We start from the raw sequence: 27,174 nt of genomic DNA on the forward strand, positions 1-27,174 counted from the left end.
GCCATCCTTGAAGGCCAGGTTCGCAGTCACCTGAGAGCCTCCCCTGCCCCAGCTGGGCAGACACCCATCAACCCACCCACTCCCTCCTTCAAGAGGGTGGGCTGCAGCCAACCTCAGAGCCCCCCTTACCACTACCAAAAGTAGCCCTTGATTTAAAAATCCATGATGTTGTCCCCCCACCCCTAGCATGTTTGCATAAATGGAAGAGTCTTATTTCATCCTTCTGTTTTCATAAGTCTTTATCTAGTGCGTGACTCTCCACCATCTTTGGTTTTAAAGTCTCTTTATTCTATATAGGGTAACTTGGCAACATTTATCTAGGAATTTATCCCTTGTATGTGGGCATTTGTGTATATATGCAGTGTAATATATATATATATATATATATATATTTAAAAAAAGATTAGAATGACCTCAACACCTGGCTATAAGGAACTCACTCATAGGGTATGAATGTATGCACGGTGGATGTATGCACATGGTGGAACAGTATATAGCCCTGAAAAGTAAAACTCTTCAGGTTGACGGGAAGTTGTCTCAGGGATAGTGTTATCTTAAAAGAAAAGAGAAATAGCACAGTACATAACCTTCATTTAAATTCCCCAAAGAGTAGAATAACTTCAAGTCTTACATGAAAGCCATTATCTACTCCATGTAAAGATAAATACAAGTCAGAAGAGCAATGTGGTTTCCATCATTTGAAGTTATTTTATTGATATTCATGAGCAAATAAAATTTTATTGTTGATTTTTGATGCATTACAACACACTTTTTGGTAGTGGTTGCACAATGTTGATCGTTTATTTACTACACTAAATACTGCAACCTCCAAATTGCTGATTTTTACACTGATATTTCCTTTGAAATGAAGGGTGGCTCCTCTCTGAATACATAAAGTGGTCCATTCAGTTCAGGGTTTTCACATTCTTTTGTTATTCTACCTACTGCTTTAAAATACATTCAAATAAAAAGATATAAGCTCCTTGCAGTGAGTACACACATACTACAGTGAGGAGAGTTGGAAGCATAATTAACCAATGTCCTCGAGTTCAGAGAACAGTCTACAACCATGGGATCAAAGCTTGTTCCTAGGGACTTTCTCAAGGAGAAAGGTTACACTCACTCAACTGAAGGTTACATCTTTTGCTAAGGGGGGGTGAGGGGCGTGTGGGCTGCAAATTGACAGCTTCATTTGCATATGAGGTGATCCTTCCATCCATGACTGGACCACATGGCCATGGCACACGGTGATGTACAGTGCGGTCCTCAGATTAGAATAAATAAGTTACCTGCTTGGATTGGGATGCCACAGATACACTGTGACCAGAGCTGGAAAGGAGAGAGGATGTTTGTTTACAATATAGTACACACAATAATAAATAAAAATTCAAGACTTAGGTGGGTGACGGCAACAGGATGAGGCTCCTGCTCCTTCAGGCTCTCCTCACAAGCACCTGTCTGTCCCTAAGGGTCAAAAGTGGCACAAGGAGATGAAGGCTGGGGAGGAAGAGAGCTGGCCGGGATCACGCTCTTCGGAAAAAAAAAAAAAGGCAAAACGTGGGCATAGGATGACGACCACAGAAGACCACATGAGCGACAGCCTGGGGGGCTAGGGTCAGGTTCTGGGGTATGGACTGGAGCTAGCAGGGCACCAAGCCTCCATCCCTCCTGGAGCCAGTCTGGTATCGTGTCTGGCTATGGTTCTGCTCTTTTACTTTCACCGTTGACAAATCTCACCACCTTCCCCAGCTCCTGTTCTCCCACTGTCAATTTGGTCGTGACACTGGGTTCCCGAAATAGGCTGCTATCTCATAGGTGGCTTGGGGTGCTGGAACCTGTATGCCGGTGTCCTCCAGAGGGCAGACAGACACTGTGACTGCCCATCTAGTACCATTGCGTCCCTGAATAGACAAAAAAAGGGGGGGGGAGGGAGAACCAATCACACAGAACACACAGGGGCTGCTGAACCGCATAGTGCAGTGGAAATACATTCTCTTTCCGGTCAGACGTCTGGCCTGAGAGCCGATTACAAAACATGGCAGGCTGACTTCGGGGGGAGGGCATGGAAGTCACACCTCGGAAAAGAAGCGACCGTCCCTTGAAGCAGAGCAGTGTAGGTCTTGGAGAAGCCGGGCTCCGTCTAAGAAACGCGAGCTCCCCCGCCGTGAGCGCTGCGTGGCTGCATGTGCCGGGTCGGGGCTCGCTCCCGGCTGGGTGAGGCGCCCGTGGTAGCACCGGGCGGGCCAGAGGTGCGGTGCCATGCCGAGGGGCAGCTCGCCAGGTGAAGTGCTGGCAGCAGCCAAGAATTCGCGGGTTTCCTATCCATGGGATAAGAACACACTTGGAGTTTCAGTGCTTCTCAAAGGAAAGAAGGAGAAAAAGACACCTGCCCGCCGCCTCCAGCCAGCCAGCACAGGTGAGTCCTCGGAGCGAGGACGGTGCAGGGGCGTCCCCAGGGGGGACCCGAGGGGGCAGGGCAGATACAAGGTCTCCAAGTCTTATGTACACATTTTACAGAGTCTCCACTCTTCCCCCACGAGGCACGAGGTTGATTTGTCTAGCTCAGGAGGGTGGGCAGTGGGGGAAGAGGGACAGTGAAGAGCTGGGTGGCGAGGGAGGCGGGCGGAGGGTCCTTCTGCTCCAGGCAGGGCCGCTCCCGTCCTCACCGCAAGCTGGTCTGTTTGGGGAGCTTAGCACCCATTAAGATGCCCGAGGTGAGGGTCACGGGGGCTTTCATCTGCATGCTGGACCCCACCATGGTGGGGAAGCTGCGATTCCGCCGGATGCCGCTGTTGAGCTGCAGCCCGCCGATGGCGCTGGTGACGGTGGGGCACCCGAGAGGCAGGCCCTCGGGTACCAGGCCTCCGGGGACGAAGGTCTGCGCGGGGCCGGGGGGCCCACAGAGGAGAGGTCCTGGTTCCTCCGTCAAGGTGGGGATGTGGGCTCGCCCTGAGTTCACCACTTTGGCCACGCCAAACCTCCTGACCTTGTCCACGAGGTTGAGGTTGGAGACAGACACATCTGTCTGGCTCTCGCTGCTCCGGACGTTCTTCTTTTCCCTCACCTCCCTCAGGATGGAGCTGGCCGGCTTGGAAGCCAGGAAGTTGTCATAGGGAGGGCTCGTGCACTTGAACTCGAAGGAGGGTGGTGAAGAAGTGGGTGTCTGCATAGGTGAGTTGGGTGGGGTGGAGGGGATCACGGCCATCCTGGGGGTGTAGGAGTGCAGGAGGGAGCCCCGGCCGGCCCTGTCCCAGCTCTGGGGGTCGTACACGGCCGCAGAAATGCCCCGTTCCTTCAGCAGCCACACCAGCCCCAGAGACGTGCTCATGGTGGTGGTGGACTCACGGGTGTTGGTGAAGGATTCAGCCAGGCTCAGTCTCCGTGGGGTGCATGGCGTGGCTACCGGCGTGGACTTCAAGTGGCTGGTGCTACCACAAGCTGGAGTCGGGGCCGAGTTAAGGCTGATGGGGAAAGACAACAGGTCACTCATCGGAAATTGCTCATGTGCACCATGAAAAGGGCCAGTGGCCATTCTCCTGCAGGGGTGCAGGGCAGCCCTGGGGCAGGATGTGAGGACAACCTCAGCCCAGGCTCCCCACGGCCTCTTTCCATGTCCACTCCTCTGGCTCGCTCCAGGAGGCCCTGTGTGCCCTTAAAAGGGGGCATGGATGGGTTTAAGTCAACAGAATACCCTTCTCTCAGCCCTGGCGAGCGGGTCTCAACTGTCCCCTCCGCAGACAGTGTGCTGAGGCTGAGGTTAGGCGCTTACTCATGTCACTCCAGGCTATGAAGTGGAAGACCCTGGATTTAAACCCCAAGGTAGTCAGAGACAGGGGAGGAGACCCTTCAGCAAAGAGCCTTTCTTCCCCTACCAGATTTACTCAAAACTCAGCGCTCATACCTAATACTACTTTCCTGAGACAAGAAGTTAACCAGGGACTAAGAGGACTATGGTTTGTGAGCGTCTATCCTACAAGGGCCAGACAAGGGAGACAAGCCCAGGGGAAGGTCCCTGGGTGAGGAGAGATGGAGCTGAGGATACACACTAAGCCAGGGACCCACACTCCCAGGACAGTGTTCCTTCCTCGCACCAGGGGTGTCCAGAGCCTCTGTGATGAGCAGTTTTGGGGTTAGACAAAGCCAGTCACCTGTTACGGGGTCACATCGATGGAGCCCTCCAGAAAGCCCCCTCCAGACATGCTGACTGAGGATCTATGTTCTGGAATCTGGGACCCGGCAATGAAGGGAGTCAGGACAGAAAAGGGCAATAGGAGGGATCAGGGGGAAGCATTATTTTCTCCTTAGACAGGAAAGGATCCCTTTGAGCAGCTACTACAGGTGAGGTCACACAGGCATAGAAGCCCCACACCGTTCCTGAGTGAACAACCTCAGGTCAAGGCAGGGCACCCACAACAGTCTCATGAGCTCTGCGCTGGTGCCTGCCTGAGGGTATCTGGGGTCGCGGCTGCCCCTTGGAGCAGGCTGGCCCCCAGGAGCTGGGGGACAGAACCCTCTCCCCACAGTGTGGCAGGGGGATGGCCGGATAGCTTGGGCGAAGGGGATCCTGATTTGTTCTAGAACAGCCCCCTGAAACAGAAGGAGCCTTGCCCCACCCCCACCTGCCATGGGAAGATGGTTCCAAAGCAAGTACAAACTGGGGCATCATCTATCTCCCCGGCAGGGGGCCCCACAGCTGGCTGCCAGGACTAGGAACACAGAGAAGGCCCATCACACAAGCTCGGGGTGGGGATGATGGTGGGTCGGGAGCGCTCACAAACATGGGATTAGAAACGGCAGCAGACCCCTAGGGACAACAGGAGGACTTTTCAGAAGGTGGCGTGGGATCCTACAGGACCCTGATCTATGAGCCACCGGGGGAAGTTGCAGATGTAACATCTTGCTTACAGGGCCAGGCCTAGGGAGCCTTTCGATTTGGTGCCAGGCCATCACTTTGGCAAACCCGGGTAAAAAGCCACCTGTAGCTAGTAACATCACAGGTGTTTGCCAGCCCTGACGAGGCATCACGGACACACAGGTGCAGACCTGTGTGCTCCCGAGCCTGTGGCCAGACGGTGGGGCGCCAGAGTACCAGTGGCCACGGGGAAGCACTTTGATCTTTTCCAAACAAAAAGCCACAGGCTGGGACAGCCAGGTTTTCCAGAGAAAGGGAGGGAGGTGGAGAGACAAGCTCGAATCTAGAGATCCCTCTGGTGAGAGCTTCAGTTAGGCCTGGATTAGTGTTGGCGATTGGCTCGGCCGGGGTGTTTAGAAGGGTTAGAGGTATCCACCACCAAGGCCACATTAGCCAGGCACACCACAGAGACACACCCACGCCTAAGTCCCGGTTAGTAGGCCACGTGTGCATACACAACTCCTTGCACGTGGCTCTCCAGGCAGGCCCTGCTGGCGGTGTGCTCACCCCCTGCCTCGCCCGTGGGCTCACACTCTGCCCTACATCTCCTCTCAGCTCAACAGGGCATAGGGCTGCTTCGGCGTCCTCCTCACATGACCTGTGGAGAGTTATTCAGAGTTTAAGGTGCTCCTGGGAGCACTGCCCCCTCCGGGTCGGCCCATCTTGCCTCCCTCCCTTTCTTCTTTATCTTCCGTTAACTCTGGCATCTTGCCAGAATAAAAATGACTGAGGTTGCCACTCATCCATGCTGGGAAGAACTTCCCGTTCACTGGAAGCTGTGGGAGGCTTGGCATTGAGTCGAGCGGGCACCGCCATGCTAACTTGGTGCCAGCCCTTGTCAGCTGCTTCTTGAGGCACCAGAGGCAAACAGACTGCAGGGCACATGGCTCAGCCTTCAAATCCTATCACTTTAGTTGTTAAAGTGTGGCCATGGTGCATGGTTCCTGAGGCCTATTCCAGAGGCCGATGGGTTTCCTTGGGGCTCAGTACTCCCCACCTGTGAAAAGCTCTACTGCAGACTTTGGCGCCTAGGGCAGTATCTGCGTCAGTTGGTTCAGGAGGAGCCAAAGAATCTATTCGGTGGCCAAAGCAAAGGACCGGTGAGGTGGGTCTCTCAGGTGGCTTTGATTCAGTGAGGGTCCCGATTCAAAAGGAAAGACGGGACCCAGATCTCATGACTCTAAACAGCCATGAGATGCTTAAGTTGGCCAGGGTTACTTTTTGAAATCATCTCTACTTTGGCCTTCCTTGATGTGAAACGCTGTGGCGAGCACCTCAACCTCCCCTCACACCACCACCACCCCCTTCCCACCCCACGGCCGAGGGCCCTTACCTTGGCGTGACCCTTGTGAGCTCGTCAGAAGGATGTAGGATGCGGCAGGTGGTGAAGGTGAAGGTGGAGTTGGTCTGTGACATGCACTTCCCAGGGTGGTGTGCTAAATTGGGGGGTGGGGGTAAGACAAAACATATTCCTTGCATCCAAGTATACACACAAGAAAAGTAAGACTCCATCATGGCCCTTAACAGATGCAAGAAGCAATAAGCAACCTTGTTGGCTGGATCTAGATGAGGAAGGTGAAGTGCACATGTTCTGCATTGAAGGGGTTCCTCAAAGAGAACCACATTTTGAGCACTGTTCTGCAGAGCATAGAACTTCGGCTTCCAACCCAGTCCAGACAGGCTTCCCCACCAGCAGTGCTTGGCTAGTAGTGGACCCAGTATTGGGGAGGGCTGTCATGGGCCCTTGGGGGTAAATTTCCCTCCTCAGAGGCCTCATTGGCTTCTTTCTTTTGTTGCTTTACATTTTGTTGGCAAACAGGTACCAAACCCTGTTTAGCTTGGAAATGGGGTAAGGCTCCCAACTCCCTGTTTTATTTACACAAGTGGGGCTGGGGTCTGGCTCCACTACTGTCCGTCGCGGTCAGCGGGGTAGGAAATGAGATCTCAGCTGCCTCCGCAACAACACGGCAGATCCCACAGCCCGGGGCTCTCTGGGATGCTAAAGCACCGGGATCAGGTCTGCGCTGACAAAGGGCTGCAGTGAAACAGGACCAGCCCTCCGCGGCTTCCTCCCCATCTCGAGGACGTTCGGCTTCTAATGAAAATGAGATGGGAGCCAGCTGTCCTCAGCTCATTTCCTTTTAAGGTTCTAAAGCTGTGTTAAGGCAGCTGAAGACCATGGTCTGCAGCAGACAACCACCGAAGCATTAGGACCAAGCATCAGGAAGCTGGTGAGTAAGAAGAGTTGGCAGGAGACATCATGATTGTAGAGTCATCCTCATTCATAACTCAAATGTTTAAAAAGAGGAAAAAAAGTGGGAAAAAAAAAAAAAGCTGCTCCAAACAGCATGCACAATGGAGTATGCTGTGATCCCCGCCCGCCCGCAGCAGCTCAGCCCCAGAGACCTCCTGGGGACTCAGACTGGGTTGTCAGAGGCCACGAGCACTCTGAGGATTCAAAAGGCTGTGAACGAGAGGCGTCTAGCTCTTTACGGCAAGCTTTCTCTTCAATTTGACAAAAAGAAAAACCAAACAAAAGAGATCGATGCCCTAAACCTACAGATTCACACTCAGGCAATTGTGTTTAAAAAACAAAAACAAAAACAAAAGCTACCAGATGACATGAAGAAAATGCTGGAGACACAGACAGGGAGGCAGGACAACGCCAGCTCAGAGCGGGTCGTGGCCGAGGAGCAGCGCAGCTCTGCTTTGCCCTGGGCCGTGGCCCGACCCAGCTCTCCGAGACACCTCCCGGGGCCCCAGGTGGCAGCTGGCACCGGGCACTCTCAACCCGGGCAGGCACCAGCAGAGCAAAGGGGAAAAACAACACACATGGAAAGAGCCTTCATGAATCTGTTTCTCAGCCAATAGTGGTAGCAATAGTGGTAGCAACTCAGATAACTGAGAAAGTGCTGCAAACAAACAAAAAAAAAAAAAAAAAAAGAAAGAAGCTATGAAGAAAAGGCAACCAAACAATCACGAATCTCTCGCTGCAGTGTGGCTGAGAAAAGCATCCCAAACAGTGGGTGTAAGCAGTTAGTTGGGTGGGGGGAGGGAGGGAAATTGCAGCAAATGGAAAAAGGGCAGAACAGCTAAAAGAGAGAGGAGAGTTTTGGTTGTTTTTGAAAAACAAAGCAAGACTGATTTACAGTTAGCAGCATACCCCATTTGAACACATGGTCAGAACATCAAACAGATCACAATGGCCACTTGCTCCTCCACCCCATCATATATTAGGTCTTCGATTGCAGCAGGTGTTATAAGATGCACAGTTCAGAGACACAGTTAGATCAGCAGAAGCAAAACCCATTTTATAGAAATGGGTTTTGGGGCCAGGAAAAGGCTGCTAAAAATTCAGAGGTCATCGTTCCCCAGAAGCAATGGATAGCTTTAAGGAGACCAAAGAAAATCAACAAGTGTCAAAAGTGCCAAAGCCAGAGGTCGGTCCCCTCCAAAATACCACCGGGATGCCTGGACCGGCCAGCTCTCCTCAGTCACCACTGCCTGCCAGGCTGCTGCAGCACTTCCCTTCCTTGGGACACAACAGAGACAGTGAGCGCCAGCCCCGGGGGGGGGGGGGGGGGGGGCAGAGGCCCCTGCTGCAGAAAGAGGCCCAGGTAGCGCTGCTCTCGCAGGCAGTGGGTGCTAGTGGGGCTCACTCGGGAAGTGCCCAGCCCCAGCACATCCCAGAAGCCCGGTCTCGGGAAGGGGTGTCCCCCATGCTGCTCACTGTGAGACCTCTTCGGGCAGGGTTTGCTGGACTTCTCAGACTAACTGGAGGCCTCAGTGTGTTGTGAAAAGGCAGGTTGGGGATTGGCACAAGTACTTCTATCACCTTTTATTTAGTACTTTTATTTAGGGTTGAATTTATAGGGGAACAAAACGCTAAACCTTTTTTTTTTTTTAGATTTACTTATTCATACAGAGCTGGGGTACCAGCCAGAGGTACAGAGGTGAGAGGCTCCACCAGAGACAGGATGGGGAGAAGAACAGGCAGACTGATGAAGTACACTGCTGAGGGGAGCAGCAGGTGAGACAGGAGAGGTCTGCCGCGCCGTTTGGGTCACCTCCGGGGCCGGGGATGGAACTCACACTGAAGCGGTTGCAGCCAGCTTGCAGTGCTGCGTCCTAACCCGTTGTGCCACCAGGGAGGGCCCACCTTAGTTGTTTTTAAATGCTCTTCTTCCCCCAGATTCTGATACTGGTCCAAAATCCAGAAAATCCATTAAGCTTCATTATCCTTGATTATTCAAGAGTTTTTATGTTGCACTACAGTGCTGGGGGCTGGCATGTGGATGCTGTACTGAACACCCCACACACAAGCACACACGTGGGGGGCTTGAGGGTTCTGGCAGACAAGAGCCACCCTGAACACCAGCCCCCACAGCCTGCCGGGCTTTCAGCCTGGAGCACAGAGACTTGCTCAGTGGTTCTGGGCCGCTGTGTTTCTCTGTGGTCCGTGGGGCTGGTACTGTCTGGAGACCGGGATGCTTGGGATCCTGCGGCTACAGCCATGGGGATGCTCTGGCTCGGCCCCAGTCTCCAGTAAGCGGGGGCTTCCCCCTGGGTGCCCCTGCCGTCTGCGCTGGGTCAAGTGTGCTCTATGGGCCGCGCTAAGGGGACTCAGTCTACACAGCTCATGCGTTTCAGTCAACCTGAGCTGTGCTCTCTTCTCCTATCCACAGGGAAGGGCAGGCTGCCTACTCCTGGGGAGAACAGATGCTTTTCTCTCTGAAGGTCCTTGTAGAACCCAGTACTGAAGAGAACCCTGAAGAGACGCCCAAGGCTGCATCCCCCCGCCCACCCCCGTAAGCACTATAGGGAGTTGCAAGCTGCAGACATAAAGGCAGCTTCCAAGGGATTTCCGACGTGGGGGGACTGCTGGCCATGCCACATACCCAAGCGTTTTATTTTTGCTTATATAAATAGCTTCTTAAAATGGTATTTTTCAAAATTACAAATGCATCTCAAAATCTTGGGGATGGGAACTCTGTTTTCAGAAGGCACCGTGAGGCTTCCACAGTCGCCCCACGCTTCATGGAAAGTGGCTACTTGTGTAAAATAAAATCCTGCTCTTTCCTTGGACTTGGGTCCACTTGCAGGTTCCATACCATAAACACATTAACTCGGCTTCTTCCCCACCCATCCCACCCCACCCCCCTTCCCAGCCACCACACAGCACCACCAGCCAGTCTCTCCTCTCCTAGTCAAAACACCTGTTGAAAATAAAAGTCCTCATTCATCCAGCTTACAGGTGTGGCTGAACCAAGCTCGAACATCAGACCTTGGTGGTTTTTCTAAACCCCCTTTACCAGCTTCTAATAACTTTGCTGCCCTTTGTTCAAGGAGGAACTGCATGGGGGTGGAGGTGGGGTAGGACACTCCTTTGCCAGTCAGTTACAAGCCCCAACTTAATTAAAAGCAATGCTCCTTCCTACAAGACTAAAAAGCAGGGCATACAGACACATCTCCCCCTCTTTATGTAAGGCTGCCCATGGATCTCCTGGAAAAGAAAGCTCTAGGCTGAGTTCATGAGGGAAAGCTGTTTGCCCTGCATTATCATCTGGGAGTAATGTGCCTCTCTCAGGTGCTTTCCAGTGAGGGGCGGGGCGCCCACGGCACTTCCACACATGATAGTGCAGTAAGGAAAAAGCATAGGACAAAAGTGATTGTTGAACTAACTAGTACAACACAATGGCACTTTTAAGCCCTTTGTTCCCGGCCTGACTGGACCAGGCAGCTCTTTTTCCCTGGGAGGCATTTCTCCACCACACCCCGGTGGTCTGCCGCTCCACAGGGACCCCGAGGCCCCATGCAGACAGGTAGAAAGCCAGATCCAGAGTTATTTCTGGTTTCTATAAAGCCTTATTTTGGGTTCCTGCAAAAGTAAAAGCCTGCTTTGCCTCTGCCACTGACCTGCCCACTCCCCCTTCATCTAAAAATCCGGTGAGTTTAGAGATGAGCAATCCTACAGCAGCAAGCAGAGAGGGACAGAATATCCCTCAAGTGGCCCCAGGGTATCTTCTAGAGGAAAAGGAGGTTTTTTTAGAATATACTAAACGAGGGCCAAAGTCTCTTTGGCTCCTCCAAATGCCAATAAACGCAGGCCCCTGCCCTCTGGGGCCTGACTGAACTGCGCCGGCCTCTCCAGGCAGATTCAAGCACATGCGTCTCGCATACCCTAGGCTGTGTGGCTGGACAAGTCACCCAACCTCAGCACCCACGGCTCGTGTGCTCCTCATGGGCCCTTCCATGTCAGGAAAGTGTCACCCACTCCTGATACCTCTGAGGAGCACCTACAGTTTTCAGAGGTGTGGTGGCCACAGAGAAAGAGGTCCCCATGAATTGGGTTGGCTCAGGAAATTTTAAGCCAGGTTGCCTCTAGGCTGTTGGTTTGAGGAGTCAAGGATCTCCCTTCATTCATTGGGTTGCAGCTTGTTTTGTTGGCTTAGCCTGGAGTCTGATCAAGGGCACGAGGGCTTTGTGAGGCTCTCAGGGTAGGCCGGTGGGCAGACTGCCTGCTCGAGCTGAGTGCTTGGCTCTAGGCCTGGGTTGGAATCTTCCCATCAGTGCAGGAACTCACGGTCAAACCTTTCCACAGAGACAAGAAGGAACTTCCCTACACCTGAGGGTCTGTGCAGCCAGTCACCAGGCTTTTCCTTCCTGGTCCATCAGGCCCCGATGACCACAGACCCCTCACAAGCCCTCCTGGGCTCAACCTGTGCATGGGGCTGAAAATGCAGGAGGCCGCAGGCTGGTGCAGCTTTGCCCACAGGGCCCTGCTGGGAGCAATACTTGAAGCTTTCTATCTAGCCCCCTTCCTCCTAGAGTTATACCCCCCACCCTCACCCCACCCTTGCCTTGCTCAGGAAAGGCTCCCCAGCTCCTGCACAGGGCCAGGATAACAGGGAAGTCTCCAAAGAAGTTCCCGGCTTTTGCCCTTGGGGGCTCAGGCAGGAGCTTTGGGGAGTCTCAGGGCTGCTCTGCTGATGCGAGCTGCCTCCTGTAATTCCTTTAGGCTCTCAGTCCCTGTGATGGCACAGATCCACTGCAGGGCCGCGGCCAGGCAGATGCCATGATTTATATGGGTCTATTTTAGGGCGTTTTCTCACTTGAAATGGTTTCTGTGTGTATATGAGTATTAAGATAAACTGGCCTCACCTTCTCCTACAGGGCACTAACCCCACTGCTTCTTTCCCTCTAAGGGTCAAGGCACCCAGGATAATTCAATTGAATTGTCCATTAGACCAATCATCTACTGACCTAACTATGACTTTAGAACTCTGCTATCCACCCTTTACACAAACAGACTCTACCCTAGAGAGCTAAAATTCAAAACAGGCAGCACAAGGTAAACACTATTTCTGATAGAACTTTCTACATGAAGTAACACAAAATAATGTCACTGGAATAAGGTAAAATTATAATCTAAAAATTGTTTTAAACAATCCATTTTAATCACCTGGGTTATTTACAATATATTAACACGGAATCATCTTTTATAAGACATGGGATAATAAAAATCAGTCAGCAAATGATGATACAATAATACATCAAAACAGTAATCAAATTGTTTCAGTATGCAAAGCCCTTTCTCAATAAAACAGCAGTCTTTATACCAAAGTATCCATTACAACAGTATTTCCAGTTTCCTCCTGGTGGAGTGGTAGTAAAACAAAACGTTGGGTCTCCTTGGTGATGCAAGGGATTAAAGTACAGCACTATGAGGCTCTCCACCGCTACTGCAGCACGAATTTGATCCCAGCCAGGGAGGTGACCACATGGCGCAGCAGACCTCTCCTGACCCGCCCACTGCTCCCCTCAGCAGTGTACTTCGTTGATCTGCCTGTTCTGCTCCCCACTCTGTCTCTGGTGAAGCCTCTCACCCTCTGCATCTCTGGACTGTACCCCAGTTCTACTATGTATAAATAAATAAATATTTTAAAAATATATTTAAAAAAAAGAGAGAGAGAGAGAGAGAGAAAGTTAATTACCTTCTGTCTCCAAAGTTTTTCCCTATGAAGTCTGTCTCAGTCTGTACTATTTGGCAACAAAAAATTTCAAGCACTGGGCAAGAGCAAGACTGGAACAAGGCAGGGCCGGCCTAGCCCGATACAAACCCCAAGTCAGGATGTGCCATTCTGTCTGTCTCAGCTGTCCTCCTGTAACTTATCTACCTGCGACTCTGCTTGGGGCCGCCAAGATGATTTATTTAGAGAAATGCATCAAGTTTTTAAAGATGAGTCTTACCCAAAAAATAAGCTCAAAAGGACACTCATCTAAGTGACCAGACCTTTCCTAATTCTTCATGGTCACACACTTCCAACCTGACCCCTCTGCAGCGTCAGCCGAGAATGTATGGGGGTTTCTCCTCAAAGACAGCCGCCGCGGGGTGAGCCTGCCGCAGGGTTGAGTAAGGAGGGAAGAAGCAATAAGCAACTTTGCTCACGGCTAGGAAGGTGGGCTGGACTTGGTCACTGCTCCCCCTCTGCCACCCAAAGGAATTTCTTAGCTGACTTGATGTGCTTTATTACTTCTGTACAACTTCTCAGGATGCACCTAGTGGGTGTTTAAATGTACAGGATTCGCCGTCTGTTGCTTCTATAGGACTTCGTTAAGGGGCTGACACAATCACCATGATCCCTCCTCAGCCCTTCCCCAAATGCAGTAGACTCAGTCTCTGGAGGGCAGGTAAGAGACACCTGTCTTCCAGATGGGCACTGGGGCTGACGACAGAAGGCGGCAACTAGTGGGGTCCCTTGCCTGTGCCTGTGTGTGAAGCTACCAGATAGCAGACATTTTCATGCCATTTATTCAGTTGCTTACAAAATACCTTAAACTGTAAATAAGCCTACCTAAGAGCTAGACAAATCCATTTTACTTGATGACTCCTCTGAAACTTAAGGAAAGTTGCCCAAATAAAGTCCCTTGGCTACAGGTGTCTGAGCCATAGACGAAGCCACCCAGATGCTCAGCTCCCCACTGCCCTGTGCTTTGTGGGGGCTGTTGTCAAAAGGAAATGATCACAAAGGGGAGTTTCCTCTCCTCAACTCTGGTACTCGGAAATGCCATGAGGATGACAACACCCAGACAGGCGTCACCAGAGGGCTCCTCCTTTCCCGGGTCTCCCCAGCCCAGAGGAGCTCCCTTGATCTCAGCACAAACGGCAAGAGAGCCTAGAAATTTGGGGCAAGGAGGAGCCAAACAACCGAGGACCCAGAGACCGGTTTTTCACGCCAGCGGTGTGCAGGATGTGCCTACCGCTATACACGCTCAGTCACATCTTTAATGCTTGTAGCAGGGGAGTGGGTGGGAGAGCAAAGGTCTTTCCAGCCCCACTAGAGTTCTCTCTGGAAGAGACATTACTGACATTCTCTCAGGGTTTGTTTAAACACTAAAACACTTTTAAAAATCCACTCTAAGCACAAGTGTCAGCTGGAGAGAAAACACGTACTTCGAGTCAGAAAAGTGAAAAGGCAGATAGATCTACCCAGTGCTGTCTGAATACTTTCTAGGCTTCTTTCTATTTTATATAACAGATTCTCACATGCCCCTTCTGACCGGTCACGACACTCATAATTTCTCCTAAAACATCCTAACTCTGATTAGCTCAGCTTGGACATCACCAAGGCACTGGAGAATTTGCTCTTCAGACATGGGAGGGACCCACAGGAGGAAGCGGGGAGCTGGTGTTGGGGAAGGAGGTGTGGGGAGATCCCCTTCTTTTTAGCAGCCTTCCCTGCCCCAGCTCCAAGAGCCCGCTGGGCCATGCAGCTCCAGGATGGGCAGGGGTGGCACCCTCGTTCCCAAAGGGAGGCATCAGACTCTGTTAATAAAGAAACAGAACTGCATGACGGGATGCTTTGACTGTCACCCACACAGACGAGCAGAAGCTACAGACAGAGAGGCACTATGGATGGCGCTCGGGACAGAGGTGAGAATGGCCCGGAACTCTGTCTCTGGTAAAGGTGCCAGGTTTACAGGACTTATCGTGGTGCCCTCACCAGACCCCTCCTCCTCCTCATCCTCCGTGGCCGCTGGCGGCTCCTGCATCTCCTCTGGGCAAGCCTGAGGCCGGCTTCTGCTGCCTGAGACAGTCACGCGGGCTTGGGACCTCTCACCTGAGGTCTCTGAGTGCTGAACTGGTGTGGAGGTAGCTAGGCCCGGGAGGGAAATGTGGTCACCTGTGTCGTCTTCTTCAAAGTCGTTAAGGCAGTACACTTCATCCAGGTCAACGTCCAGTGTCCGGAAGCCCTTGGTGACCACACCTGGCCGAGGGTCCAGGATGCCCCCGAGGTGAGGCTGGGCCAACTGCTGCCAGTGGTGAAGGGTGGCAGAACCTTGCAGGAGAAAGAGTAGAGAAGGGCGGTGAGGCAGGGGGGAGGCCTAGGAGGGCAATTTAAGCCGACACCGCCTCCACCCTCAGAGCGCGGAACGTGAGCCCCACGGCCTTCGTGCCACAGTGGACACCGGTAAGGGGACACAGGCAGCTGCCTTTGCTCTTCCTACTGTGAAACAGAATTGACTACCCTACTATGCCCAGAAGGAGCATGTTTTTTCAAAAAATTTAGGAGTAAAATGAATGTCATACAGTGTATGGCACTGTATACATACTTGGTGTGTGGCACCAAGGATGTCCGGTGACAGAACTATTTTAACCAAAGCCAGCCCCCAAATCCATTACAGAATCACTTTAAAAACTGAAGAGATAGGGCCCTCCCTGGTAGCGCAGCGGGTTAAAGCACAGCACTAAGAAGCCAAAGCCACTTCCGCATGAGTTCGATCCCCGCCTGCCCCGGAGGAGATCCACATGGCGTGGCAGACCTCTCCTGACCCGCCCGCTGCTCCCCTCAGCAGTGTACTTCGTTGATCTGCCTGTTCTGCTCCCCACTCTGTCCCTGGTGAACAAAATTGATGCCTCTGGACTGAAACCAGTATTATAAGCACAGAGCTAAATAAATAACTCTTTAAAAAATAAATATAAAAAAAAAAACTGAAGAGAAAAACAAGACAAGCACAAAGGGGAGGGGAGGAGACCGTGTGTACCAGTGTGTCAAGTGCACATGTCAGGGAACTGGGGAGACCTACACCAAACCCACCCCAGCTCCCCAAAACGAGAAGAGCAGGAAGAAGCTGAAGCAGCACAGGCAGCAGGTGGACATGCCCACTGCCGGCTTTATGTGGGCTTTCTCTATCCTGCCAGCAACCGAGAGGCTGCGGGAGTCGGGGTGAGGGAACTGGTCTGAAGGGGTGTGAGTGAAGAAGACAGTCCTGAGGCCTGAGGCCGAGGAGTGGATCTCCCCAGTGACACCAGACCCCGGCACTCAGATGGCATCACAAGGTCTGTAATAACACCAGACCGTGCCCCTGAGTACTGATGAGTGTCCTGAGGCTCTGCAAAGAGAAATGTTCCAAGGCCAGTGTGCTCTGGGGAGCTGGATTGAGACGAGTGTGTGCTGAGGGGCGTCTCAGAGCCTACAGTACTGGGGTTCTGCCCCACCCAGATGCCCCCAGGACACCTCTTTGGGGCGGATTGTGCAAGGCTGCATGCTCTGGCCCAGGTCAGCACTGGGGAGGCCACTCAGGCAAATACGCCAAGAGAGAGGCTTTGGGAGAGGTTGCCAGCATGGGGGAAGATGGGTCTTAGACTCCATGAAAGATACCAGGGGGGACAGCCACGTTTTGTGTTATAATTTTAAGAAACAAACAAACAAAATCTCCTGTGAGTGAATCTTAATAAAGTTGGAAGCACAGAACCTTCCCGCACAGCCATCCACTGCTGGCATACCAAAGGGGTCGTCTCTCGGGTGGGCAAGAATCCCTTCAAGCTACCAGGGCGCCATGAGGAACATCAGAAGGGACCCAGGGGCTAGAACATCAGGACAAAACTGAAGGGGAAGGACAGCAGGGGGCAGGGCAGGGGGTGGTCCAGGGTAATGGAGCAGATGCAGAGTTCCTCAGGAGCTCCTGGCCCTCGGGGGCACCCAGTGCTGACACCCTCCACCCCCCAAAACATCGCCACTGAGTAACTTTGCACAGGACAACCTCCACTCAGCAGTCTTGAAAGGATTTGGATTTGGGAAACGGTAAATCCACTTAAAAGGGTAAAACTTGTACACGCTGCCAATGTATGTTTAGAAAAGTTCTTAGATACCATGTTGACTCAATCCCAGATTGAGGTGTGCGCAGAACAAATGCAACCTCCTTAACCTGAATCTATTGAATGTGCACAGAGAAAGGTGACCTGGTGACGGGGTAGATATGATGAAAGGGGTATATATAGGAGGTAAGATGCATCAGAGCGGTGGTTCTTGACTAGAGACCATTTTTGTCCCCCAGGGAATATTTGGTGTTGTCTGGAGACATTTTTGTCTCCCACCACTATACAGGGAGAGGGGGTTGCCGCTGATGCTGGGAAGAACCAGGGATACTGAACATCCTACAACGCCCAGCCAGTCCCCTACAGAACAGGTGTGAGAAGCCCTGGGCTGGGGCTGTGGTGCTTCATTCTCAGATCGTTGGAGAACCGGTGGTCTCTTGTGCCAAAGGGAGGGCACACAGAAGTACGTGGCTCTTTAGCAGGCTCTGCAGACAAGGTGAAGTCGGTCACAGGACCTGGGTCCAAGGCTGCCCAGTGTCATCTTTTCCTTAAAGCTCCCCTCTGTTGAGACATGTCAAGATGGCAGCTTGTTTTGCACGTATTACATCCCCTCACTTCTCAAAAGCATCTGATCAGAAGTTAGGTAACTTTCAAAGTCACTGCAATAGTGATGGCTCAGCCAGGGCTCACCCAGACTCTCAGTGATTTCACAGTGCCCACAGGTCTGAAAACACGACATGTGCAATCCAGCCCAGGACCCAGCTGTGTACCAAGCAGTGGCTGCTAAGCCACACAAGTAGTGGGCAGTAAAACTTGCAGGGGGTCCCCAAGGTCACCCGAGATGCAGACTCAGGCTGATGGGCTGTCTCATGCCACACCTGGAGACCCCCTCTCATAATCATGAATAGTTCCCCGTTCACATGCTTCCTGGAAGTACTGGCGCATTCCTAGCAAGATAGCTGCTGGGGAGGGGATGTTACACGAGGCACACAGCACCCAGCTTGCAAAGGCACACACAGGTCTCAGAAAGATGTGATATCTCTGGTGCAATGTGGCCACGACACCTCTACTTTCAGAAGGAGAATTCTGGAAAAAGAACAATGGTGCCAAGGAAATATCAAGTCTCTTCATGCTTCTGAAGGGGGCTTAAGACATTTATGAGGCACTAGAAAGCACTCAGCGGAGCTGGGGGACTGGACCTCAATCCTCTACTGCTTAGCAGACTGCCCCATCTCTCCCCACCCCATGTACAGGCACCAGGGAGAAGTGACGCCAAGGTGCAGTCTAGAGCTTACAAGGCTCCATAACCTACCTGGGGTTATTATTTGCATTCCCTGAAAGTAAGCCAGGGAAATTTAGTGATATTACAATGAAATGGTTATGATGAAAGGTGCCTCCTACCCGGGCCTTGGGCATCCTGTACTCCCCGTAAGAAACCAAGTTTTATTGAGCATTTACTATGTGCAGGCATTCTTCTAAGATGGCCCCATTTGTTGACTTACTTCACAATAACCCTGCCATCTCCACTTTACAGATGAGGAGACTAGGCACTGGATGGCACAGGAACTTGCCAGGGGCTGCACAGTTGGAACGTGGTTCAATCCGGCTAACTCCAGTGCCTCCCCCCCCCCCCACACTTAACCATACATACTGCCTCTCAGCTAGCAGTGAGGAAGTCTTGTAGACCAGAAACTGGTCTTGCTAAGGGGGCTTCCCTAACCCTCACACAAAGGTTTTCTATCTCACAAAGGTACAGACTGGTGAAAGCCACCACACCTTGACTGTCACTTGAGCTGTGTTCCTCTGTGGGGCCCATGGACCGTCTCCACAGCAACAGGGTTTGCTGAGCCCAGAGCTGGGTGGAACACCTCACACCCCATCTCCCTTCTGTGGCCAGGGCCTGGACCAACATGTAGGAATTCTGATTTTATGACTGTCCGAGGCCTTCCTTGGACACAAGAAGGCATACACATTTAAAAGCAAATACGGCCACATCTTGTTCAGAGCCTGTGTTACCTCTTGCCTACTCTTCCTCAGGACATTCTGGCTTCCTTTACTTGTTAAGCACAGAGCAGGAGGATCACTATGCCATTCCTTACCTCTCATTATCCACCCATCCCCCAGGAGAATGAGGTTGGGGTCAGGTAATCGGGCAGGTAAAGAGTAACCATGTGTTCTTAATTGGCGCCACAATAAAGTTCTCTGGACCAAGGGTGTGGACAGGGGGAAAAGGTAATGACAGCCACTCCTCCTCGCCCTCTGTTTATTTTCCTTCTTCCACTGTTTGTTTTCCTTCCACCCCACTGTTCTAACTAAAAAGTTTGCATGTCATCAAAGGAAAACCAATTCATTTATGTAAGAGAACACCTGAGGCTTGAACTAAACCTGGTAGATGATGTACAGCTTAGAAGTACATGTTTTCCTTAATTACACATTAACTTGTTTATTTGGAGAACTTGGTTATAATTAATCAGAATGAAGGAGCAAAATACAGGGGAAAAGTTACTGCCAGGCTCAGTTTTTCAAAAGAGATCTCTCTCTCTGCTTAGATACTGTTTGTTCTTCACCTGCTTAAAACAGGTAAGGTGATCAAGAGGGAAGGGTGCCAGCATACTGAACACCTAGCCCTCTGTGCTGGCTCCTGCTAATAAGCAGATAGCAAGGCTAATTAAATAGTAAGGGAGACAAAGATGGAAGACAGAGATTGGCTATCTGCTCTGATCCCAGCCAACATTCTCTCGGGGATTCACTCCCAGTCCACTTATTTACCTGGGCCACTGGAGATCTCAGGACTCCTATCAGCTTCAGAGTGGGCCAAGGGGAAAGGATGACCTAAGAACATGGCCCCGGCACAACGCTTCTCCAGGTCTCAGACGGCTAAGACCAGTATTGAGACCTGAGCTGCTGGAATAGAGGTAAGCTCAGGGAGTGTAAGTTTCACTAAGTACTTCCTAGGTGCCAGCCTCAGTACACAAAACACACCCCATTTATTCCGCACCACAGCCTTGCGGGGCAGACAAGCGCCCGAGCACAGACAAAGGAGACTCGGCTCCAGAGGGCGAGGGAGCTGAAGCGGTGCAGAGCGGGGGGGCACCCCCCTCGCCAGGTTCTCAGCAGTGTGCCACTTCCCAACCCCAACAAGAAAGAAAGTTATGTGGAGGGGAGGCAGGAAATGTGGGTGTGTTTTAAATAGCTAAGAAGTCAGAGAATTACAAAATGCAACGAGAGGGCTCCCTCCCATGAGGACTGTTCCAAGCCACAGTGATAGGACGTGACATCGTGGGCGTGGTTACCTTTCTGGTGGGCAGGGTACTACAGATGAAATTTACCTGGCACTTCTGACGGGTTTCCTCTTACTTATACACTCATCACAAAAATACTGTTATCTAACTGACAAGATGAAAAGAAAAAAGGTGACTTGGCCAAAATAAACATCATAAAAATCTCTTCCTGCAAACTCAAAAAACATTCTTAGGTGATTTAATGGAACACAAAGTCAAATATAGAAAACAGACAAGATAGAGATGATAAAATTTCAATGATCTTAGACAAAGAAGAAAAAAAAGAAAAAAAAAAGGCGGAAAGTAAAATTGCAGAAATGGAAGATTTTATTGAAAGAAAAATAGACATAATTGTGGATCAGAAAACAATCACCAAGCTTACAACTGAATAAACAATTTTAAAAAAAGAATGAGTCATCCCTTTCCTGAAATCAAAGGAGGAACCTAAATTACACAATTAAAAAATAATCTTGAAAAGAGAACATTAGCCCCCACCTCCTCTCTTCCTTTGGAGAATTTGGGGCTTCCTATGTCTTGGGATTTTAATACATTCTTATTAATAAGGGTGATATTGCCCCCAAAGAGCTGAAAATCATTCTTGAGGGATGAGAACTGCACTCCTTTGAGGTACTGAGTACAGACATATAGTTGAGTCCTCACTTAACATTGTGAACAGGTTCTCAGAAGCTGCAACTTGAACTGCAACAGCACCTGGTGAGACCACTCTTATCACAGGCTAATTGATATAAACAAGTGTGGAGTTCCTATGTCTTATTTCTGGTCATAGAAAACAGCAACATACTTCTAAAGTAAGCCCCAAAGCAACTTCTAACATGAAACAATAATTTGTATTCATCAACCATTCACTCCCCAACTCGATTGTTCCAGTTCCTGGTCCCTGGGGCCGGAGCCTTTCCTGGCAGCTCGGGGCTAAGGTGGGAACACCTGGGCAGGATACCCTTCCATCACGGGGCGCATCCCTACACACCCCCATATTCACCCTAACGAGGGCAATTACTCTAACACACACATCTTTGGGATGTAGGAGGAAACCCAGTAGCCACAGAAAACCCACAGAGACATGGGGAAAACATGTAAATCCCACATAGACAGTGACCCTGAGTGGGAAACAACTCCCCCCCCTTCACCCCCATCAATGGTATAACAAAGTGACATTGAAAAAAACAATGTTACCTGAGGACATGCTGTGTATACAGCACATAAACAGTGTGTCTATGATATTAAGTTTTTAGGGGGAAGGGAAGAAATAAAACTGAATGCTCTTAAAAGTGGGCCGCCCCCAAAATGTTGAGAAGTACAGCCTTCCAGAGATTTTGGTTTTCCTTTGCATTAGAAATGTAATACAGAATTTTAAAATACCTTCTCAAACTCACATGGGTTTCTCAACTAAAGGAATAAAAAATTTGAAAGACAGAAAACTTGGTTCTGACAGGGTTAGGAAGGGGAAGAAAGCTCATAACGCCTGAAGTAAAAGGAAGGAAAAATTAAGAGGTGAGCTTTTCCAAGAGCAGATCATCTGGGGGTGTCTGTGGCACTAAACAATGAATTGCCCCGGAAAAGACAGGCTTAAGGAGGGATACAACTTACTCCACGGTCACCCCTTTTCTGCATCAGAAGTCACCCCCTCTTTCTCTGAAGATCAAAACGCACTCATGACACCACAAACAGCAAACTGCTTCTGCATGGGTACTGCAACGACTGGGAGCAGGCTTTGCCGAGGCCCTCACCCCAACAGGCCCGAGCAACGAAGCCTGAATTCACGCTCTACGCTTCAGGCCCCCCAGCACGACCTCATTAAATTTTGAGTGTCGGCAGTGCCTCTGCCCTTGAAGAGGGTCGTGTCTAAGATTCTAAAGGCAAAGGAAAGGCCGCGTTCTCTTTGGCGTGGCTGACGAGGTTAAGGCCTGCGGCCTGCGTGTCGGCCGGCCCCAGCGGCCCTAGAGGAACTCAAACCAGCAGCGGGGGTGGCTATCTCTGAAGAAAAAGGAGTAGGTGTTACAGAGGTTCCCCGCCTTGCGGTGGTGGATCAGGGCCCACAGGGAGTCGCTGAGGAGGACAGAGAGAGGCCGAGGCCCCTTGTGATCACCTTCCAGCGGCTTCACGATCTGGAGCTTCTCGGGCAGGTAGGAGCGGCTGCTGAAGGACATGCCGGAGAAGCCGGTCAGCTCCGAGAGGCGCGAGTGCGTGCCGAGGGACATGACGCTCTCCGTGGGCGTCAGGGAGCCGCTCAGCAGCTCGCCCTTCTCCGCCAGCTCCCTGAGCTTCCTCTCCTGCTCCTCCTCGAAGAACCTCCTCTCGGAGAGGTAATTCTCGCGGCGGAGGGACAGCCGCCGGAGCGCCGTCTCCAGGTCGTGGGAGCCTGGGGTGCCCGGGGTCCCTGGCTTCTTGCGGTCCTCAATTCTGCAAGGCAGGAAACAGGGTGAGCGCAGATCGCCCAACAGGGGGGCCGAGCAGTGCGCTGCCAGGCCTGCGGGGGACACTTCCCGCTGGCGGCAGGATTTTCTAGGGAAACCAAGGCAGGAGAAAGTGCCTGCCCCAAAGGACGAATTGCCGCCAATGGTTTCACCTGGGGAGAGGGGGTGGGTGGCAGAGGGGAGACGGGTGGCACACTAAGGATGAATGAAAATGCCGCACATCCTGGGTAAACCTTAGTTCCTTATAAACACCTTCACCAACACTAGGAAGAACTCCTTAAGCCTCACGAAGTTCCTGGTAGCCAGAGGGCAGCTGGCTCAAGGGGTGTGTTTATTTCCTCCTGAATGAAGGCAGTTCTGATTAAGCAGCTTCCCAACAGATCCAACTGCTCGAGAAGCAATTTAAGTGAGAGAAAAGGGTGCACACCATGGACAGTGTTACCGCAGGGAACACAGGGGCTGGTTTATGCAGGCTTTGGGGGTGGCGTGGATGGGGGTGACCACTGTCCAGGGACACCCCATGTGCTGGGTGCTGGCTGGGTAACTTGTACCGCCTCAGATTTGGGTCACAAGAATGAGTATTCAACCTCCTCAGCCTTGCAGATATCCAGGTTACAGATGCGTTCACAAAACAATGCCTGTTCTGCAGCCCAACAGTGAGATTTAACGGAGCAAGAAACCCTGGCTGCGTCTTGTTCTACCTCTTCACGTGGGCAAAAATATCAAGTATCAAGGATAAATGCAAGCCCAGCCGGGCTGGCAGAACAGCTGTGAGAACCAGGAGGTTTCTGTTTTCCAGGTGATTCCCGGCAGGATGCGCGGCAGCCTCCCTCTTCCAATTACTGGAATCTGCACGCAGTCTACAACACCTCTCCCTGCCAACCAGGATTAAAATCCCTGTGGGCTCACCCCTGGTCGGCTGACTCTGACTCCAGGATAATGCTGCTCGTCTTGTTGTCCAGGATGACATTGCCAACGTCACTGCCATAGAAGCTGGACCGGGGGGTGCTGACGCAGCTGGACAGGAGGGAGTTCATGGCTGAGGACTGGTTGGAGCCAGGGATGTTCATGGGGGAGGGTGTCAGGGACCTCTGCTTGACCACCTGGTTGATGTTTCTCACCGTCTCAAAGACTCGCTTCTGGTGACTAGAGAGAACGCACAACGTCATCCATGTGTAAATAAATGCAGAGTGACCTTGGGGTTAACCACCCCCTCCCCATCCTCTCAAAAGAAATTATCAACTATAGGAGCCAAAAAACAGCTGACCCGGGCCCTCCCTAGTGGCGCAGCGGGTTAAAGCACTGCACTAAGAGCTTAAGCCACTTCCGCATGAGTTCGATTCCCGCCTGCCCCAGAGGTGACCACATGGCGTGGCAGACCTCTCCTGACCTGCCCGCTGCTCCCCTCAGCAGTGTACTTCATCGATCTGCCTGTTCTGCTCCCCACTCTGTCTCTGGTGAGTCCTCTCACCCTCCGCATCTCTGGCCTGTACCCCAGTTCTATATGAATAAATAAATAAATCTTTAAAAAAAAAAAAAAAACAGCTGACCCACAGTGGGCTCTCAGACGCCCTGCCCTCCTGTGCATGCCACATGGTTCTTAGGGTACTGGGTGCAAGTAGACAGACTCTGCACCCACCGAATTCAGGAAAGTGGTTGTGTCCTGAAGGTGAAGCTAGCAAGAGTGGTGTATTTCCCCGTATCTGGACCTTAAGCTGTGTACAAACCACTGAGACCAGGTGGCACTGAAGCCTAGCTGTCACCTGTCAGGGTCACCAACGGGTTACCCTGGGACTTCTGGGAAGCTCAAAACTAAGGCCTTACGCAATGTCTGGAGACTCGGGTTCTTCCAACTGCAGCTCCTTGCGCATTGTTCCCTCAATCTCCGCTGCCAAGGAGTCCTGGGAAAGGCCAGCAGACACACAATTGAGTCACAGTTCAGGCGGGGTCTCTAGAAAGGCTCATGGCCAGCCAATGACAGGGGAATAAGCTGTAGCCCATATGAAGGCCTTTTATTCCTGTTTAGCTGAAGAGTATGCAAACACACCCTATGTCTCCTTGGCCAAAGCACAGAGCTGTCACTATGGCTACCAGACGTGGCCTTATAAAGAGAACCTGAGTTGTGGACACTCTGCTCTCGTGTGCATCTCCCTCCTGCAAGAGAAACTCACCAGCAGTCCACACATGGCTTATTCACCATTACCAATCAGCTCACATTTCACTAGTAAGCCTCTCAGTACATCAATCCTTGTGACTTCTCTGAACAGTTAGCTCCCTTATTCATGTCTTTCTCTAACAAGACTATATGTTTTGTGGGTCAAGGAAACCAGTCACTATTGACTTCTTATCACCCTGATGGGTCAGGCCTGGAGCTAAAATTCAAAACCACTGCCAGACGACATTCGCTCTCGCTGAACCTCCAGCCACTCCTCACGGCTGAGACAGCCCTACCAGTGACCCTTCACACTAGCGCAAGGAGATGCCAGCAGACCAGGTGTGTGCAGGAAAGTGCCCGCAGAGGCCTCAAAGGGCGACAACTTGAAGGGAAGGGCTAGACCCATGAAAAGCCCTGTGAATGTTCTGTTTCTGCCTGTCCAGTGTGGGGGCCATTGGTCACAGAGGCTAGCGAGCACTGAAAATGTGGCTGGTGAGACCCAGGAACCGAGTTCTTATTGTACTAATCACAACTGATTCAAATGTACGTAACCACTGGAGGCCAATGGCTTCCCGGTAGACAGTGCAGGGGGACTGTCCAGAGAGTCCATCACCACAGCCCCACAGGCCAGCAGGGGATCCTCCGGTCTGGAAGCTGGAACCAAGTGGGGAGACTTGACATTAGTCAGCAAGAAGCATGATCTATGAAGGGTTCATGGCCTTGCTTTCAACTCTTAGTTATGAAGATGCAACTCCATTTATTAATTATAACCCACAGATTGCCCTTAATACAACTCCTCAGAAGGGCTTCTCTAGGTCTGCTGACATTTTGGTTAGCTGGTTTATTTTTCATAATGATGCTATTCAGCATATATGCTACACCCAGAGTCTTGCATGAGGAAAGGGCCTGCATACAACTTAAGAAAAATGAGAGTTAAACTAATTACAAAGTCACACTGGGACAGAGCCAGAAGCAGAACCTGACATTTTTTTGGCCATGACCCCCTCTGGCAGTTGGGGAAGCCCACAGACACATTTTGTAGAGTAATATTTTAAAATGAATAAAATCATCAGGACTAAAAAGGAAGCCAGGTATTTAACCAGGTACTGGAATATTAGTATCATATTGACAAAAGTAACACCTTGGACCAAACCTCAGGACTGGTGACCGCTGTCTCCTGGAAGGGAAGGTTAGCACGAGAGGGATTTTGAGTAACTGCACAATCGAAATGTGCTCTGGAGTTAGCTGTGACTTTGAATATGACAATGTTGGGGGGAGGGCTGACAGTTACAAAAGGCCTGGTCCCCCGAGTCCCCTCTGATCCAATTAAGGACTCCTGCGACAAGGCGCTGAGGGCAGTCCTGAGCCAAGCCGCTACACACTGCTTTATACAACAGTTAGAAAGACCAGGAGCGAAGGGGCAGATATGGGCGCTCTGCTCCCCAAACACGGCACAGAAAAGCCTCAGGGTGTTCTAAAGGCCTTTCGTGCATAATGGACTCTAAAAATAGCCACCTTCCAAGATTGAGCTGTGCCAACAGCTACAGAAAAGGCAAACAAAAAAGCTTCACCTGAGCAAATATGAAAGTAGGAGCTTTCTAGGAGAAACCCCAACGCACATTTGTAGTTCACCTTGTGTATAATGGTTGAGTTTTAGGCTGCAGGTGCCTTGTGAGAACAGGAGACTCGCAGGTACCAGGCAACGGGACAGCCCGGAGACCTCTGTAGACGACACCAGGGAGAGGGAAACCCAAGTCCAGGGTGCAAACTGCAGGGTCAGCCTGGAGCTGAGTGTAGTCAGCCCCAGGGCGAGCGTCGGGGTGGGAGTTGTGCTCAGGGACAGACGGTTCTTTGCTCCTTCACTGGGAGTCCCGGGATCACTGGTTCACAAATCTGACACCAGAGAGCTGCTTATGGTCCTTGTCTTTCTGTTTGGTTTCCCTTATATTCCAATCAGAGGTGGTAGAGAGACAGAGCTAGCCTGATGCTGATGTATGAAAGCAAAGAAAGAGATCTTGTTGGACAATGGAGGCGGGGGGCTGAGTGGCCTGCGTGACTGAAGGGAGAGGCCAGGTCTGGGAGGGATGGAGTCTCAAAGTGTTTATACAGCCATTATTTAGGGGAGTCTCTCTCAAAAGTTCTTCCTCAGAAACAGTTTGGTTTTTTCAAGGAAACAGCCTGAGTATGAAAGTTCCTGTAGCTTGTTCCTCAGTCTGCCTGTGCATCCTGTTAGTGTGTGCCAGTTCTACAACATTCCAGGCGCTGTACTTAGGACAGGTAGTAAAGAGCTG

The 27,174-nt window shown here is 51.3% G+C and overlaps 1 protein-coding gene across 3 annotated transcripts in view; it reads right to left on the reverse strand.

The window, feature by feature from the left end:
- Positions 1-683: 683 nt before the first annotated feature.
- Positions 684-27,174, reverse strand: part of TRAK1 (trafficking protein, kinesin binding 1) — a 59,857-nt gene continuing 33,366 nt past the window's right edge. Inside the window, exons 10-15 of one of the 3 annotated variants that reach the window (XM_012720247.1) lie at positions 24,553-24,629; positions 23,638-23,874; positions 22,401-22,714; positions 15,097-15,252; positions 6,246-6,348; positions 684-3,461 (exon numbers count right to left, since the gene is read on the reverse strand). In XM_012720247.1, the coding sequence (XP_012575701.1) occupies positions 2,663-3,461; positions 6,246-6,348; positions 15,097-15,252; positions 22,401-22,714; positions 23,638-23,874; positions 24,553-24,629 (1,686 nt within the window). In that variant the 3' untranslated portion in view covers positions 684-2,662. Of the gene's footprint in view, positions 3,462-6,245; positions 6,349-14,750; positions 15,253-22,400; positions 22,715-23,637; positions 23,875-24,552; positions 24,630-27,174 lie in introns of those variants that run through there. The other 2 variants (XM_012720246.1, XM_004676280.2) reach the window with 2 other exon arrangements.

Source organism: Condylura cristata, unplaced genomic scaffold (assembly GCF_000260355.1).
Source record: "Condylura cristata isolate star-nosed mole 26May11 unplaced genomic scaffold, ConCri1.0 scaffold00004, whole genome shotgun sequence".
NCBI classification, from domain to species: Eukaryota; Metazoa; Chordata; class Mammalia; order Eulipotyphla; family Talpidae; genus Condylura; species Condylura cristata.